The sequence below is a fragment of the Salvelinus alpinus genome, chromosome 18 (genome assembly GCF_045679555.1).
Source record: "Salvelinus alpinus chromosome 18, SLU_Salpinus.1, whole genome shotgun sequence".
Classification (NCBI taxonomy): domain Eukaryota; kingdom Metazoa; phylum Chordata; class Actinopteri; order Salmoniformes; family Salmonidae; genus Salvelinus; species Salvelinus alpinus.
In genome coordinates, this window is record NC_092103.1 from 17,266,362 (window position 1) to 17,283,814 (window position 17,453).

Consider the following 17,453-nt stretch of genomic DNA (forward strand, 5'->3'; position numbering starts at 1 on the left):
TGATGGAACCACAGCACTCCTCCCCTACATATTTCTCTGGATTTAGCCTGAGTTGTAGTATGTGGGCCAAAAGATAAAGGTTGTTGCCATCTTAGACATATTGAGTCTTTATCCCCTTTTGTGAATAAATGCAGTTTTCACTGGAGTAAATTCTGGATCATAGGCTACACATTCTGAGTGTCTCATGAGGTAAGATTCGTGTAAAACATTCTTACTAAAACACCAGCCAAGTGTGAGGGGAAGTATATTATTTTGTGACAGTTACTTGGCAAAAGCTAGACAACCAGTGGCATATTTCTCAATTCCATTTATGGTACAAAGCACTGACCAACTTGTCAGCTTCAATTTGCCTCCACAAGAAAAATAAGTCAAAACCCCCATGCAGTCTTTGTTATTAATTTAAGTAATCACTGTCTAAACCACTGTTTAATAATTTATTTCCCTGAGCCTCTTTTGGCCCTTGAAATGCTCAGTGATCGTGCAGGCATTAGGAAACAAATGGGATGATATTTACATACATTGTCACGTCTACCCCTGCTCGCCCTCTCTGGCGCTCATTGTTGCCAGTTTACTTATATTACGCACACCTGCCACCATCGTTATGCACACCTGCGCCTCATCAGACTCACCTGGACTCAATCACCTGCCTGATTACCTTCCCTATGTCACTCCCTTTGGTTCTTTCCTTAGGCATTATTGTTTCATGTCTGTATGCTACCCGTGTTCCTTGGTTTGTTCCATGTTCATTTATTTATTAAATTATTCACTCACTGTACTTGCTTCCCGACTCCCAGTGTACATGCTACAGAATAACGCCTCACCAAAGGGGAGCATCGGAGTGTTTTGTGTTTTTTTTGTTTGTTAGTGTAGGTGATGTCGGGTCCAGGTACCGGAGAAACCGGGGATGCCTCAGCTGGCTCATCAGGTTTACAAGACCCGGTTGCCCCGTCAAGCGTCCGTTGCCGTGTCTACCGAGGATGCCTCAGCTAGCTCGTCAGGCTCCCATACCTCCGCTTGCGCGACAAGCTCCCCATGCCTCAGCTGGGCTCTCCATGCCTCAGCCAGCTTGTCAGGCCCCTGCGCCTCAGCAGAAGCTATCAACTCGCTCCTGGTCTCCGGGATCGGACCTCTGGTCGGCGGCTGGAGCTGCGTGTCAGGGAGGGGGTCTGTCACGTATACTCCTTCTCTGGCGCTCAAGGTCGTCAGGCTGCTCATTATTATGCACACCTGTCACCATCGTTACGCGCCTCATCACTCACCTGGACTCAATCACCTGCCTGATTACCTTCCCTATAACTGTCACTCCCTTTGGTTCATTCCCTAGGCGTTATTGACTCTGTGTTCATGTCTGTACGCTGCTCATGTTTCTTGTTTTGTCCATGTCCGTCTATTTATTATTAAATTCACTCCCTGTACTTCCTTCCCGACTCCCAGCGTACACGTTACACACGGTCTTGATTGGCTGATAGGATGGTCTAGAGCCCACTCCCTTACCCAGATGAACAGTCATTGGTCTATTATAATCAGATCACATTGACATCATGTGGGCCAAAAATTCCATCCCACCTGAAAAGGCGAAATTGTTTTCTTTTTCTTCTCCAAACGGCTTACACAAAGGGCATTTTATGTAATCTTCACAATTTCAGAGTGTTATTTCGACCACATAGTGTGGAAAAAACAACAACATTTAAACGGAAAATCATGTTTATAATTGCACTGCCCCTTTAACCTCAAAACGGTGAGGACTGCTACACTGCTCAGTCTCTCTACGAGCAGCTCCAGTGGAAGATGTTTAGTAATGAGGCGGATTATTTATTATATCTATCAGGGGGTGCCAGGCCCTGTAGTCAGAATGGTAGTGTGTGTGTGTGCCAGGTCTGGTCAGCCAGCGATGGCCTCCAGTGGAGCCTGACTGTAGCCTCCCTGTGGTTTTCCTCAGATGCCCTGTGAGCTCTATAGACTCTTCCCACAACCGGGTGCCATGAGTATTGCAGCAATATGTGAGCTCCAACTCCCAGATACAGTCAGACTTCCCATCATAGAAGATATCTGACATGATCAAAGGAGATTATTATTTTTAACCTGCTCATGTTTTTATATGATCCTCTGCATGGTCTTTCCTCTCCTTATTCACAGTGCAAGCTCTCCACTTTCATTTCACTTAGTTCTAGTGTCTAGAAACACCTTTTACACTAGCTAACATTTTATATTATTTCCTCTTTCCATTGATATGTAATACTGCATTGTTGGGAAAGAGCTTGCAAGTAAGCGTTTTCGCTGTACTGTTTTACACCTGTTATGTCCTGTGCACGTGACAAATCGTATGTTTCCTCAGTACATTTAGAGTAGATTCAACAAAGATGACCACCCTGGACCATGCCATTACTCCTGATTTCAATACTATCTAATATGAGACAGTACCCAGACAGACCACTCCGCAGACACATCCTGGCTCCTAAGCCTCATCACTGCGTCTCTGTATCACCCGTCCCCCATCACCTCAACACTCTGAGCTAAGGGAGGAAGGACACATCACTGGGTGAGGTTAATTACACCAGCATAATTATCACCTCCTGTCACTCAGGCCTTTGAGCTTGTGTTCACATTCTGTCTCTGTCTGCTAGTTAGTGGAGGTCCACAGAAGGAGGCTGTATCAGTAAAGGGCTATGGGTGTGTGGAGAGACTGTCCTCCAAATCCTGTCATTGAGCAGGAGGGAATAGTACACCAAAATCCCTAAGAACTGAAGCCTAAAGCCCTTCAACTGGAGAATGACAGGAGAGGACAGAGTCACGTAAGAACAACGGAAGGACTCCTGTTGTACTCTGGATGAATGGGATTGGATTTCAGATCACAACATGTGTCCTCTAAGTACCGTGTAATCAACTTGAATCCAACTGCCCCATTTTCAATAATGGAATTCATGGTCACTTATGAGCCGAGTGGAATGAGCACAAGTAGTTAGTTACATATGTTGTGTTTGTTGTCTGGAGATTACTGGGTTTTGTTCTACGATTCCCATCCATTTCATTTGTTGATTTATGTTTACTGCTCCATTTCATCCCCCTGTGTACATACTGGTTGAATCAACGTTGTTTCTACGTGTTTCTATTTCAATGAAATGATGTTGAACCAAGTGGAATAGATGTTGAATTGACATCTGTGCCCAGTGGGATGTGATTGAGCTCAGCCGCTTCTGCTCATCAATCTGATGATAGATCATGTCACTAGGCCTGAGAATGGAACCATTAAGAGCAAGGCATGTGATGCAAGCACACAAACATCACACAAAGTTGTTTAGTATATCAGTTTGATAGTAACTCTTGATAAAATGGCAAGTCTAATTAACCATATCGCTCAACTGATACTTATGCCATGCACGCAGTAATGAACACCTCTCTCGCCCCCCCCATCTCTTTCTCTCTCACTCTCTATCTATAGTAATGGGAGTGCTCATGTCTAAGAAGCAGCAGGTGCAGAAATGCACCTCGGTCGTCTCTGCCTTTCAGCAGGGCATGAAGGAACGCGCTCCCTCCACAACAAACCAGGGGGAAAGATCTGGAGAGGGGCCGGCTGAATCCTTGCCACCACCAAATCCAAAGGAGGGGGAGCACGGGGAGGCAGACAGCAAAGTGGGACCCTCGGGGACCTCCCAGCAAGCTGCTGCTCCAGGTCCGGCTCCCACCAGGGACGAGTGTAAGGTCAACCAGGAGGCCTGGAATAGGTTACGGGATGGGAAGGGGGTGGAGCCTGAGGATCTGGACAAGACCGGCCATCAGCTCACCCCACCTGCATTTGTACGTCCCAAGAGAGATGCCAATGATGACCAGCCTGTAGAAATAGCACTGGGACAGAGAGAGCAGGTAGGGTATTGTACAATAAAGGGTTTACTTTGACTAAATCCACACTTTGTTCTTTAAATCCCCGGATCTTGGGATTTTAAAGATGCGTGTGAGATTTTAAAGGAATTACCATGGCAACAGTATTATCTCCCATGCACTCCAGTTGAGTTGATGTTCTGACTGAAAAGAGACCTAAACAACTTAAGTATGGAGAGTCTATCATTTTCTCCCATAGGTGAAATAAGCATTTATAGATGAGCAAGGAAGCATTTCGTTGGACGGTGTATACCATGTCTATCCCGTACATATGACTAATTAAACACACCAGCTATTTCCACTCCACTATATAATTTTTGTCTAAGTGCTCTTCATAGAGCGCGTGCTGTGGGCGGGTACTCGGGCTGTCTGAGAGGAGGCCTTGGCCCTGCCTCACTACCCAGGGCCACCATAACTAATTGGGATCCTGAGGTGGTCAGGGATGGGGGCTGGGTTCAGGAGTGTACCAGATGACCAATCAGCTGGTTGGGTCTATTAGGAAGAGCACATTGTTATAATAGGACTCTTAAAGAGGATTGTTATGCTTTCTATCACTAATGGTGCTCATCAGATATAACAAATTGAATAGAGAGTGGACTACTTGCAGTAATTAACAATGATATGTTACAATAATACGAGCTCCAGGGTCAGACTGGAGAGGAAAAGATAAAACATTAACATCTGACTGAAACGGATGGCCATAGCAGCAACAAAATGCTGAATGGCATATATTATTATAGCACTTACAGATCAGACCTAAATTACACTGTTTTTATTTGGAGCTGTAGGATACTTGGCATAAGAGTAAAAAAAAAAAATCCTAATTAGTCATCAAGGAGTTACAAAAAATCTGCTATAATTGTGATATTGGAAAGCAGTTTCAGCCTCCTTCATGGTTGGGTAGAACCAATAGTCATTTCACCTTTCACCTTTCCTATCAGCCTCTTCAGAATAATAAGAATCCTCCCACATAATGAGAAGACAAGCTAGTTGGAAACTACTGTTGAGTTACATCCGTTTCATAATGTGATGAGAGTGTAGACCACACTGTCTGTGGGATATAATTCATAGGTTTGAGTACTGAGCATGGAGGAGGTATGGTTCCTTCTGGCTATGGTCATCTGTCAGGGACCAGGTTTGACAAGGTCAGTCCAGATGACCATGATAGGATAAAAACTACGGTTAAAAAGGTAAATACACAGACAGTGAATTGAATCTAACTTATTATTCTAATAATAATAACTGCCTGTGCTATAGTCAAACGTCCCACTATAATCATTTTCACTGTGTTGACAGTCAAGTGTGTACCTCCTGTAAATACAGTCCTGAGGGACAGACCTGAAATCAGAGGAGACCAAGACTAAACTGATACTTCTAAAATGTCACTCCATACTTATTAAATTACTACGAAAGAAAACATTGCTGTCTAAGCTGTGAATCCAAACTTATATTTGAGTATGTGGCATAATCAGCAGACAATGGCATAATTATTTGTATTCGCTATTTAATCAAGCCAATACCCAGTCAAGACTGTAACTTCAAGGAGAGGACCGCTAGCCTTCATGGTGCCATCTGATTCAAAGCTGCTCTGTCTGAGAGTCTGTGTGTGAGTGACTTAAACACTGTCTGTGTGTGAGTGACACCTAGTTGATTTGAAATACAACTCACAGTCCTCCTACGTAGGCATCAAACCCCAATGAGTTTTATGAATTGAGTATAACCCTTTAACCTAGTGACCTTAATTGCCTTTTCCTCCAGCCGGTCAATGATGAGATGTGCGAGGTGTGTGAGGTGTGGACGGCCAACGACCTCTTCCCCTGCAGGACCTGCACACGAGTCTTCCATGACGGCTGTCTGAGGGAGTTGGGCTACCTGCGCACCGAACTCCTGCAGGAGATGAGGGAGACAGCCCACACTTCAACAGGCTGGAGCTGCTACTACTGCGTGAGTCACTCAATCTGAACCTCCCATTGGCTATTCACATGGACCAACCACGCTCCACAAAGTTGTTTTACATTTTTTGTATTTTTTTCCCTTGAGTCATACTGTTAAAAAAGAAGAAAAAAACTTTTATTGTCACATACACCGGATTGGTGCTGTGACATGTTATTTTACAGGGCAGCCATAGCAGTACAAATTAAGGTTAAGTGCCTTGCTCAAGGGCACAAACATATTTTTCACCTTGTCGGCTCGGGTATTTGTACCAGCAACCTTTCGGTTACTGGTGTAACCGATGTGAAATGGCTAGCTAGTTAGCGGTGGTGCGCGCTAATAGCGTTTCAATCGGTGACGTCACTCGCGTTGAGACCTTGAAGTAGTGGTTCCCCATGCTCTGCAAGGGCTGCGGCTTTTGTGGAGCGATGGGTAACGATGCTTCGTGGGTGACTGTTGTTGATGTGTGCAGAGGGTCCCTGGTTCGCGCCCGGATCGGGGCGAGGGGACGGACTAAAGTTTAACTGTTACACTGGCCCAACGCTCTGACCACTAACTGTTAACAGCACACACTTTATGAACCTGAACACACCATGTCCCCAAATACTATGCAGCACAATTCTGCCAATTGACTTCTTCCTATCTGGCCCAAGATCAGTGGTTTTTATTTGTATTTTATTTCACCTTTATTTAACCAGGTAGGCTAGTTGAGAACAAGTTCTCATATGCAACTGCGACCTGGCCAAGATAAAGCATAGCAGTTTGACATATACAACAACACAGTTACACATGGAATAAACAAAACATACAGTCAATAATACAGTAGAAAAAAAGTCTATATACAGTGAGTGCAAATGGTAAGATAAGGGAGTTAAGGCAATAAATAGGCCATGGTGGCGAAGTAATTAAAATATAGCAATTAAACACTGTAATGGTAGATGTGCAGAAGATGAATGTGCAAGTAGAGATACTGGGGTGCAAAGGAGCAAGATAAATAAATACAGTATGGGGATGAGGTAGTTGGATGGGCTGTTTACAGATTGGCTATGTGCAGTGATCTGTGAGCTGCTCTGACAGCTGGTGCTTAAAGCTAGTGAGGGAGATATGAGTCTCCAGCTTCAGTGATTTTTGCAGTTCGTTCCAGTCATTGGCAGCAGAGAACTGGAAGGAAAGGCGGCCAAAGGATGAATTGGCTTTGGGGGTGACCAGTGAGATATACCTGCTGGTGCGCGTGCTATGAGTGGGTGCTGCTATGGTGACCAGTGAGCTGAGATAAGGCGGGGCTTTACCTAGCAGAGGCTTGTAGATGACCTGGAGCCAGTGGGTTTGGTGACGAGAGTGAAGCGAGGGCCAGCTAACGAGAGCGTACAGGTCGCAGTGGTGGGTAGTATATGAGGCTTTGGTGACAAAACGGATGGCACTGTGATAGACTGCATCCAATTTGTTGAGTGTTGGAGGCTATTTTGTAAATTACATCACCAAAGTCGAGGATCGGTAGAATGGTCAGTTTTACAAGGGTATGTTTGGCAGCATGAGTGAAGGATGCTTTATTGCGAAACAGGAAGCCGATTCTAGATTTAATTTTGGATTGGAGATGCTTAATGTGAGTCGAAGGAGAGTTTACAGTCTAACCAGACACCTAGGTATTTATAGTTATCCATATATTCTAAGTCAGAGCCGTCCAGAGTAGTGATGCTGGACGGGCGGGCAGGTGCGGGCACTGATCGGTTGAAGAGCATGTATGGGTGAGAGGGAGAAAGTGAAGAGATGAAGAGTGATAGTAGAAGAGGGTGACAGTGAGAAAAAGACACCTTTTCATCTCAGAAGAGTTCAGCTCTACACTCAATGTGCTATCTAGAAGCTAAAAGTGGTTTTCGGCTGTACTCATCGGAGAACCCTTTGAAGAACCCTTTTTGGTTCCAGTTAGAACCCTTTCCACAGAGGGTTCTACATGGAACCCCAAAGAGTTCTACCTGGAACCAAAAAAGGTTATCCAATGGGGACAGCCAAAGAACCTTCATCGACGCTGCAGAAACAAATACTATTTATTTTATCGCCTAGTACAGTCATCCAAAATGTCTAGCTGTGTCCCCATTTGACATTTTAATTTCACAGCTTTGGTGTTGTGCCATTATCACCTCTCTTCTCATCCACAGGCTTGGGGCTTTGACTGAAGTGGTTAGAGCTGGTGCTGCTGTCACTTCTGACTACACTTTTCCACTGGGACCAGAAAGTCACAGCAACATTGTCCCTAAATTTTATTGTTATTGCTTAAGGGTCTTTGTAACATAAAAGGAATTACTTTTAATATGTTATAATTTGATTCGGTGCACAAATCCCCAAAGTGCTCACGATAGAGTAACCTATTTAAACTTGTTTGGATTGTGGATTAACACATACATAAAAAAAGAACTCCAGGTGTTACTCGGGAGATGACAATATCATCAGAAATATCTAGGGCAGGTCATCCAATTTATTACTGTTGTTGTACTATATATACAAAAGTATGTGGACACCCTTTCAAATTAGTGGATTCGGCTATATCAGCCACACTCGTTCATGACGTGTATACAATCGAGCACACAGCCATGCAATCTCCATAGACAAACATTGGCAGTAGAATGGCCGTACTGAAGAGCTCTGTGAATTTAAATGTGGCACAGTCATAGGATGTCACCTTTCGAAAGAGTAAGTTTGTCAAATTTCTTCCTGCTAGAGCTGCTCCGGTCAACAGTAAGTGCTGTTCTTGTGATGTGGAAACATCTAGGAGCAACAACAGCTCAGCCGCAAAGTGGTAGGCCACACAATCTCACAGAATGGGACCGCTGAGTGCTGAAGTGTTTAAAAATCATCTGTCCTCGGTTGCAACACTTACTACCGAGTTCCAAACTGCCTCTGGATCAACGTCAGCACAATAACTGTTTGTTGGGAGCTTCATAACATGGGTTTCCATGGCCGAGCAGCCGCACACAAGCCTAAGATCACCATGCGCAATACCAAGCGTCGGCTGGAGTGGTCATTGGACTCTGGAGCAGTGGAAACCACGTTCTGGAGTGATGAATCACGCTTCACCATCTGGCAGTCCGACGGACGAATCTGGGTTTGGTGGATGCCAGTAGAGCGCTACCTGCCCGAATGCATAGTGCCAACTGTTAAATTTGGTGGAGGAGGAATAATGGTCTGGGGCTGTTTTTCATGGTTCGGGCTAGGCCTCTTAGTTCCAGTGAAGGGACATCTTAACGCTACAGCATACAATGATCTTCTGTTCTTCCAACTTTGTGGCAACAGTTTGGGGAAGGCCATTCCTGTTTCAGCATGATAATGCCCCCATACGCAAAGCAAGGTCCATACAGAAATGGTTTGTCGAGATCGGTGTGGAAGAACATTACTGGCCTGCACAGAGCCCTGACCTCAACCCCATCGAACACCTTTGGGATGAATTGTAATGCTGACTGCGAGCCAGGCCTAATCGTCCAACATCAGTGCCCGACTTCACTAATGCTCTTGTGGCTGAATGGAAGCAAGTCCCTGCAGCAATGTTCAAACATCTAGTGGAAAGTCTTCCCAGAATAATGGAGGCTGTTACAGCAGCAAAGGGGCAACCAACTCCATATTAATGCCCATGATTTTGGAATGAGATGTTCGATAAGCAGGTGTCCACATACTTTTTCTCATGTAGTGTATGTTTACTATAGCTCCCTGAGGATTTCAAATGGGATTATTTTCACCATGAACTGATCTTGAGAAAACCTGCCAGAGACTACACATACATATAGTAGCCAAGAAAGTGGGTTGTGGTGTTTTAATTATACACCAAGTTCAACACATCCCACTATGTACAGATACAGAACAGATTTCGCTCTTTCAAACATGAAGTCAGCAGTCTCCCGGTGCTGAGGTGATTTGAGCATGATGGATATTGAGTGAGAGTGAGTATGTTACACTGCCAGGCCCAGGAAACTGCCTCCCCATGCAGGCTAATCAATGCACTCACAATTATGGGATTATTTGTTGACTCGTATTGAATGCAGTGTGTTTACGCAATCCTCAGAAATACAAAAGTACTAATGTTACCCAGCAGGCTCTCTAGCAGCCCTCAGATTTGATTCACCACCTCTTCATCCCCTCCTCTTCTGACTTTCTCTTGTTCGGACACCCCCTGTTATGATATCTGGCAAGCAGAGTTTGGACTACTTAGCATACGTGTGATAAATGAGCTCTCTAAAGCAGGTCTTCCCAAACTGGGGTACGCGCAATGCCGTCGGGGTAATTCCAAATAAAAAATATTGGCCTTTCACATTTTCAAACAGTACATTTTTATATTTTCCAACGTGGCTGTACATTTGGGTGAGTTTTTTTTTTCTTCTCTCGCCTGAGTAGCCTCGTTTCACTGCCATAAATAAAATTGAACCATCTAGTGTTCAGCGAAATAACAAACAAATGTCAAATACAGGTAGCCTAGTCAAATAATTAACATCCAATCACATTAACCGTTACACTCTTGTGGGAATTCCACTAACAGTCCGTATGTAGCCAAACGTAGCTGCTGCTCATTCCGTTTGCTCAAATTGATAAATGGTTAAAATAAAATAAGGCCCACGTATGTGTCTATATGGACCAGCTCTACTGGTAGTACTGCTACTACCAGCAGTACTACATCTGCACCTGTCGACGACACAAGTTGTTCTGTTTCCACGAGCACATCCAATGCTAGCATCAGTAATTCTACATTTGTTGTTAGCCCAGCTAGCATGGACACTGACAGTTGTGAATCTGATGCAGCCGAAGAGCTACTGCCCTCTTACCCGGGAAAGCACCAAATAACAGACAGGGACGTTGGACCATCGAAGGCGCAAATATGATGAGAACTACATTGATTTGGGGTTCACTTATATTGGGAGTAGTACCTTTCCTCAGCCACAGTGTGTTTTATGTACAAACGTACTATCTCACAACTCAATGAAACTCTCTTGCGCAGACATTTAGAAACAAAACATGCCAATTCGAAAAATAAGCCACATTCGTTTTTTGAGTGAGAATTAAGACGACTTTTGAGTAGTAAGACGTATTAAAGCAACAGATACCATTAATAAGAAGGGGCTAGAAGCATCTTATATGGTGAGCTACTGAGTGGCTAGGACAGGCAAGCCCCATACTATTGTGGAGGACTTAATTATTCCTGTTGCTGCAGATATGGCTGGGGGGAAAAGGCCCATGCCTTCATCAAACACTGGTTCATGACGCATCAGTGACATGGCAGGAGATGTTTTGAAACAATTACTGCTTTGCATACAAGCCAGTGAATTCTATGTGTTACAGCTGGATGAGTCAACAGACGTGGCGGGCCTGACACAGCTCCTGGTATATGTCCTTTATGTTTATGGGGGGTCAATTAAGGAAGATATCCTCTTCTGCAAACCACTGGAAACCAGGAAAACGGGAGAGGATATTTTTAAAGTACTGGACAGCTTTGTGACATCAAATTAACTTTGGTGGTCAAGATGTGTTGGCTTTTGCGCCATCAGTACAGATACCATGACAGGGAGACACAGTGGAGTGGTAACGCGCATGCAAGCAGTTGCTCCCGACACCACTTGGGTTCACTGCAGCATCCACAGAGAGGCTCTTGCTGCCAAAGGAATGCCTGACAGTTTGAAAGACATTTTGGACACTACAGTGAAAATGGTTGAACTTTGTTCAAGCAAGGCCCCTGAATTATTGTGTATTTTCTGCACTATGCAATGAAATGTGCAGCAACCATGTAACGCTTTTACAACATAGAGAAGTGTGCTGTTTATCAAGGGGCAAAGTATTGACACTTAAAAAAACAAAACATTTTTACTGACCATAATCTTCACTTGTCTGACCACTTCCATGATGATGAGTTTCTCACACGACTGGCATATCTGGGTGATAAAAAATAAATAATAATCTGAATCTAGGATTACAGGGACTCTCCGCAACTATATTCAATGTGCGGGACAGAATTGAGGCTATGATTAGGAAGTTGGAGCTCTTCTCTGTCTGCATTAACAAGGACAACACACACGTCTTTCCATCATTGTATGATTTTTTGTGTGCATATGAACTCAAGCTTACGGACAATGTCAAATATGATATAGCGGAGCACCTGAGTGAGTTGGGTACGCAATTACGCAGGTACTTTCCCGAAACGGATGACACAAACTGGATTCGTTATCCCTTTCATGCCATGTCTCCAGTCCACTTACCGATATCTGAACAAGAGAGCCTCATCAAATTGCAACAAGCGGTTCTGTGAAAATTGAATTTCTGGATTGGGCTGCGTTCAGAGTATTCTGCATTGGCAAATCACGCTGTTAAGACACTGATGTCCTTTGCAACCACGTACCTATGTAAGAGTGGATTCTCGGCCCTCACTAGCATGAAAACTAAATACAGGCACAGACTGTGTGGAAAATTATTTAAGACTGAGACTCTCTCTAATACAACCCAACATTGCAGTTATGTCCATCCTTTCAAGCACACCCTTCTCATTAACCTGTTTTATATGGTTTTATATGTAAGATGGTTAAATAAAGAGCAAAATTATTATTATTTGTGCCCTGGTCCTATAAGAGCTCTTTGTCACAAACTGCCTCGTGGGAAGTGACACTCATTCTTATGTTTAATACATGTATTGTGTGTGTGTGTGTGCGTGGCAGGCTTACAATGATGGCAAAAAACATTTGATAGTGCGCTGACCCTGGTGCTAGAGGGGGTACACAGCTGGAGGTTGAATGTTTGAAGGGGTACGGGACTATAAAACGTTTGGGAACCACTGCTCTAAAGAATACTCCTATCTTTCCTGAAGCTACTGTTTATTTGATTCCTTAAAGGGTCTAGTGAAAGCCCAAAGAGCACTGGACTCCATATCCTGTTTTCAAGCTCCATATTAGTGCGTAAAGCTTTAATCTAAATATATTTCGGTGGGCGACGCTACTGGAAATCAAATGGTTTGATATTCATGTGATCTCATAACCCTGGGCTACCCAGAGATTTCACCCATCATGGCCAATTATCCAACCCAATTATTACCTTCTGTCCTCCAACTCCCTCCTCTCAACCTGCTCATCAGGGTTGAGGGCCTTCGCATCCACCACACACCTGCAGATAATTAACTTAATTGAAGTTTTAATGTGTTCGACCTGAACTGCTCCCTCGCCAAGTTTTCAGCGTGAACAGCATGGTAGACAGAATCAGGTAGACATAGTGCACATTCAGACTCATCACCTTTCTGGAGTGTAGTAAAATGGCTGCTAGGCTTATATTTTCCTATTACTGTGGTTGTTTATTTCAGGACAGTTTCTAAGAAGCGATACTATAAAACCATCTAGCAGCCATTTTACGACAGCACATGCACTTGACATACTTGATAATAGTAGCTTCAAAGAAACTGCATAATAAGCACACCAAGGCTTTCTGGAACATGTATGACGCATGTTGAACTTAATGTGTTCAGACACACTACACATGAATCCATTAGGGCACACACCATATATAATCTACTACAGAACACTTCAAATAATTATGGTACACGCCATTATAGCGCATGCAGTGGGTCACACTTTGTGCTAGGGCTGGGCAGTATCCAGATTTTCATATCGTCCTACCGTCCTTCTCTCATCCTGGGATTTATGTTATTACTGGCTTAGTACACAATGGGGCACCAAAAACAACCCACAAAATCCCATTGGGTGTCTATTACCAAATTTGCAGAAGTAATAGTGAATTTCCATGGAGACTGCTAGCTAAATATTCTAACGAGCGCAAACGAAAATAAGTGAATTGCAAAGGTCAAAGTTTTATACATATAGGTAGGAGCTACCGAATTTAGAGTTTGGACATTTACAAGCTAATGTGAACGAGATTTATTGTGCAAATGAACAAAGTTGACGCATGCTTGTCTTTTTAGGAAGAACAGTACTGGCCCCGGAGCAGTGTACATGCTCTGCTTGGAGAAGAGGGACAAGAACAGAGAGGAGAAAAAATGCAAGGAAATCATAGCAGTGGCAGCTGTACAGACTTCTCAAACACAGCAGAAAGCGAACACTATATGATGCCCCATCTCCTCATTAATTCAGCCACTTACTTAGTTAACTAGCAAGTTAAACTTAGGGGAAGCGTTAATGCAAAATTATGATATTTGTTTTTCACAATGAAAAAAAGATAAAACCCGTAAGGAATGGATCGAAATTTACAGAATTAGTACCTGGAGTAAAATTGGAGGGTGAAGGGTCATGCTTTTTCAATTTCAGTCAAGAGGAGGGTTTTAGTTTTTTTTTGTTAAAAAAAAATCTAGTCCATGGGAGGGTCATGTAATCAAGCAATTACATTTTTAGAATGAGCTTTGTTTTAATTACTATCTTGGGTATAGCGGAGGGTCTCTTGTTTTTTTCTCTCTAACTTTTAGGGAGGGTTTAGGTCATATTTTGGTCAAGGGAGGGCCGTTTTCATTTCAGAGATGTCCAATTTTCTCCATGTAACCCTTATTATAGCGTTCAATCCTTAAAATATCTTGCTGCATTTTGTAAACACAGATCTAAAATGCTTCTTATTGAAATTTTTGCTAGGCATCAGACACATTTTGTGCTTCAGTTGCCTACTTTCTGTTGTGTAGCCTACTTTTCTCTGGTGAAATGCAAGATTAACTTTAAGCAGAACATTAGGAAATGTAGCTGGCTACATTATTTCTATGATAAACATTAGAAATATGATGGCCATGTGTCGTTTTTGCAAAAAATACCTTGCTTTTTCATTGTAAGCTAATTTACTTGTGTGGGCTGCCAACCAAATAGCGTTGCACTTCTGTTGTCATTTGATGAAAATTAAGCTATTTTCTGCCGAATGTGTTGCACTAATGTATCTTCTGTGAAGGAAAACTGTAGCTGCATGCCACTAATCACTCTATTGAAGCAAAAACAACAGCCTTTCAATATAAAACGCAACCCATGTCAATACACTGCTGGACTCACCTGCTCCCGCTTTCTCCTGTTGTGCTATTTTCAAACGAACACATGACTGGCTCAGCTGTTATGGGGAACTTTGGTAAGTTTCATCATGTGAAATGAAGACCGTGATCTGCTTAATTTCCTATCGTATTGCACAAGTTGACTGCAGGTTATTACTTAAAGAAGCTACAAATATAAAAATGTAATGAACAAAAAAAAAGTCTCAAATTTCTGATGGTATTGAAAAAAAACATCCTGAGGCTATTTCCAAATACCTCAGTATACGGTATCCCGCCCAAGCGAACTTTGTACTGCTTTCCAGTACCTTCTACTTGACTTTACTACAGATGCCAGTTTGTATCAGATCTCTCCCCATTTAACCGTGACCTTTCCCTCCCACAGGACAATGTGAACCTGCTTCTGACTGAAGAGGAGATGTACAGCCTAATGGAAACATTCAAGCAGTGCAAGATCATCCCTGGTCAGTCATACTGCTGCAGCTCTAGAGAACAATACATTTCATAGCTGACAGATCTCCATAAGCCGGGACAAGTATGCTTTATTTGGTACAGCACAGTTGACAGATTAATAGATCAGTAGATGCATACAGGGCTGTTCTCATACAGCTCTTCAAGTATCTCTGAACCAACCCTCTGAGCGCATTGAGTTACTGATTACAGAAAGGTGCCAAAAGCTCTGTTTTTGTAATGGCAAATGCTCATAATAACTAAAAAATGTCTATATAGAAATTATTGGTAACTACCTGTTAATGTATATATTTGGTAGCAATTGTCTGTTTACAGGTAGCTATAAAACTGCACACGATTACAGCCTTGTTTCCTACTGTGTGAAGGGAAATCAACAAGAGGCATTTCACCTTTGTAAAATTAATAATAATCATAAACTATTTGTATTTTGGATCACTGCTTGTGGAGATTAATTTTGGTTCAATTGCTCTTGCTGTGTAGAGTCGTGCCTGGTGTCAGATGAGCTGCTGCAGTACCGCCACTTTGTGTCCAAGCAACTGTTTGAGAAGGACCTGTCTGATGAGCAGGAAGAGGAGGTACTGGCTCAGTTCGCTGCCCTGGACCCAGAGAAGAGGGGCCAGATTGAGTGGTCTGACTTCCTATACCATGAATCCCTGGGAGTGCTCAGGAAGTTCCGCACCGAGGTACCAAAACCCATCAAACACACACTCACATACTCTGGATTCCCTTGTTCCAGTGTTAATTTCGTCAACAAAAATAGTGACTCAAATATAAGTCAAACACCTATTTTTCAGTGGCAATTGACAAGACCATAACTGTCTAAATAGACCCAGAAACTATAACTAAACAAACATTATTTTAATTTCAGATGTCTAAAACGAGACGAGACAAAATGATATCTAACTTCTAAGTGGACTGGATTAGTTTTTGGAGAGATTGAGAGCTTTTCAGTGATAAGCACAATTAATATTAGAAGCGCAGTGCAGTTCTGTTCAGCAATGGGATGTACATGCCACACCTGGCACACAGCCTGCATCAGCCGGTGAGCTGCAGGGGAGAAAGCGATGTGTGGGCAGACAGGCTCCGCTCCGGCTCCGCTCCAGGGAGTGTGGGCAGACAGGCTCCGCTCCAGGGAGTGTGGGCAGACAGGCTCCGCTCCAGGGAGTGTGGGCAGACAGGCTCCGCTCCAGGGAGTGTAGGCAGACAGGCTCCGCTCCAGGGAGTGTGGGCAGACAGGCTCCGCTCCAGGGAGTGTGGGCAGACAGGCTCCGCTCCAGGGAGTGTGGGCAGACAGGCTCCGCTCCAGGGAGTGTAGGCAGACAGGCTCCGCTCCAGGGAGTGTGGGCAGACAGGCTCCGCTCCAGGGAGTGTGGGCAGACAGGCTCCGCTCCGGCTCCGCTCCAGGGAGTGTGGGCAGACAGGCTCCGCTCCAGGGAGTGTGGGCAGACAGGCTCCGCTCCAGGGAGTGTAGGCAGACAGGCTCTGCTCCAGGGAGTGTGGGCAGACAGGCTATGCTCCAGGGAGTGTGGGCAGACAGGCTCCGCTCCAGGGAGTGTGGGCAGACAGGCTCCGCTCCAGGGAGTGTGGGCAGACAGGCTCCGCTCCAGGGAGTGTGGGCAGACAGGCTCCGCTCCGGCTCCGCTCCAGGGAGTGTGGGCAGACAGGCTCCGCTCCAGGGAGTGTGGGCAGACAGGCTCCGCTCCAGGGAGTGTGGGCAGACAGGCTCCGCTCCAGGGAGTGTGGGCAGACAGGCTCCGCTCCAGGGAGTGTGGGCAGACAGGCTCCGCTCCAGGGAGTGTGGGCAGACAGGCTCCGCTCCAGGGAGTGTGGGCAGACAGGCTCTGCTCCAGCTCCGCCGCACTCTCTTGCTTCCTTGTAGCTAACCAGTCACCACCAGCCTTCTAGTTAGCTACCCTTTGTCTGGTTAAGAAACACAAGCTGCTTTACGAAATTAAAAACAATAACCGCATTGTTTAATAGCAAAACAACATTCTAGCTATGCCTTTATCTCCCTTGAGTGTAGAAAAGTAGAATGTCTTTGAAGTTGTAGTCTCACTCAATCTTCCCACAATCCCCACTGCATTTCATTTACATTCATAGAGCATATAGTAGACCATTCTAAACCGGACCGTTAACTGAACAAGGTGTAGCCTAAAATGGTTATGTTACCTCATTAGCTAGCTATAGC

General features: G+C 44.2%; 1 protein-coding gene across 2 annotated transcripts in view; it reads left to right on the forward strand.

The window, feature by feature from the left end:
• Positions 1 to 17,453, forward strand: part of LOC139543928 (PHD finger protein 24-like) — a 28,595-nt gene that overhangs the window by 4,250 nt on the left and 6,892 nt on the right. For both annotated transcript variants that reach the window (XM_071350479.1, XM_071350480.1), the window contains exons 2-5: positions 3,440 to 3,861; positions 5,635 to 5,820; positions 15,180 to 15,258; positions 15,746 to 15,948. In XM_071350479.1, coding sequence (XP_071206580.1) covers positions 3,442 to 3,861; positions 5,635 to 5,820; positions 15,180 to 15,258; positions 15,746 to 15,948 — 888 coding nt within the window. In that variant the 5' untranslated portion in view covers positions 3,440 to 3,441. The remainder of the gene's footprint in view (positions 1 to 3,439; positions 3,862 to 5,634; positions 5,821 to 15,179; positions 15,259 to 15,745; positions 15,949 to 17,453) is intronic.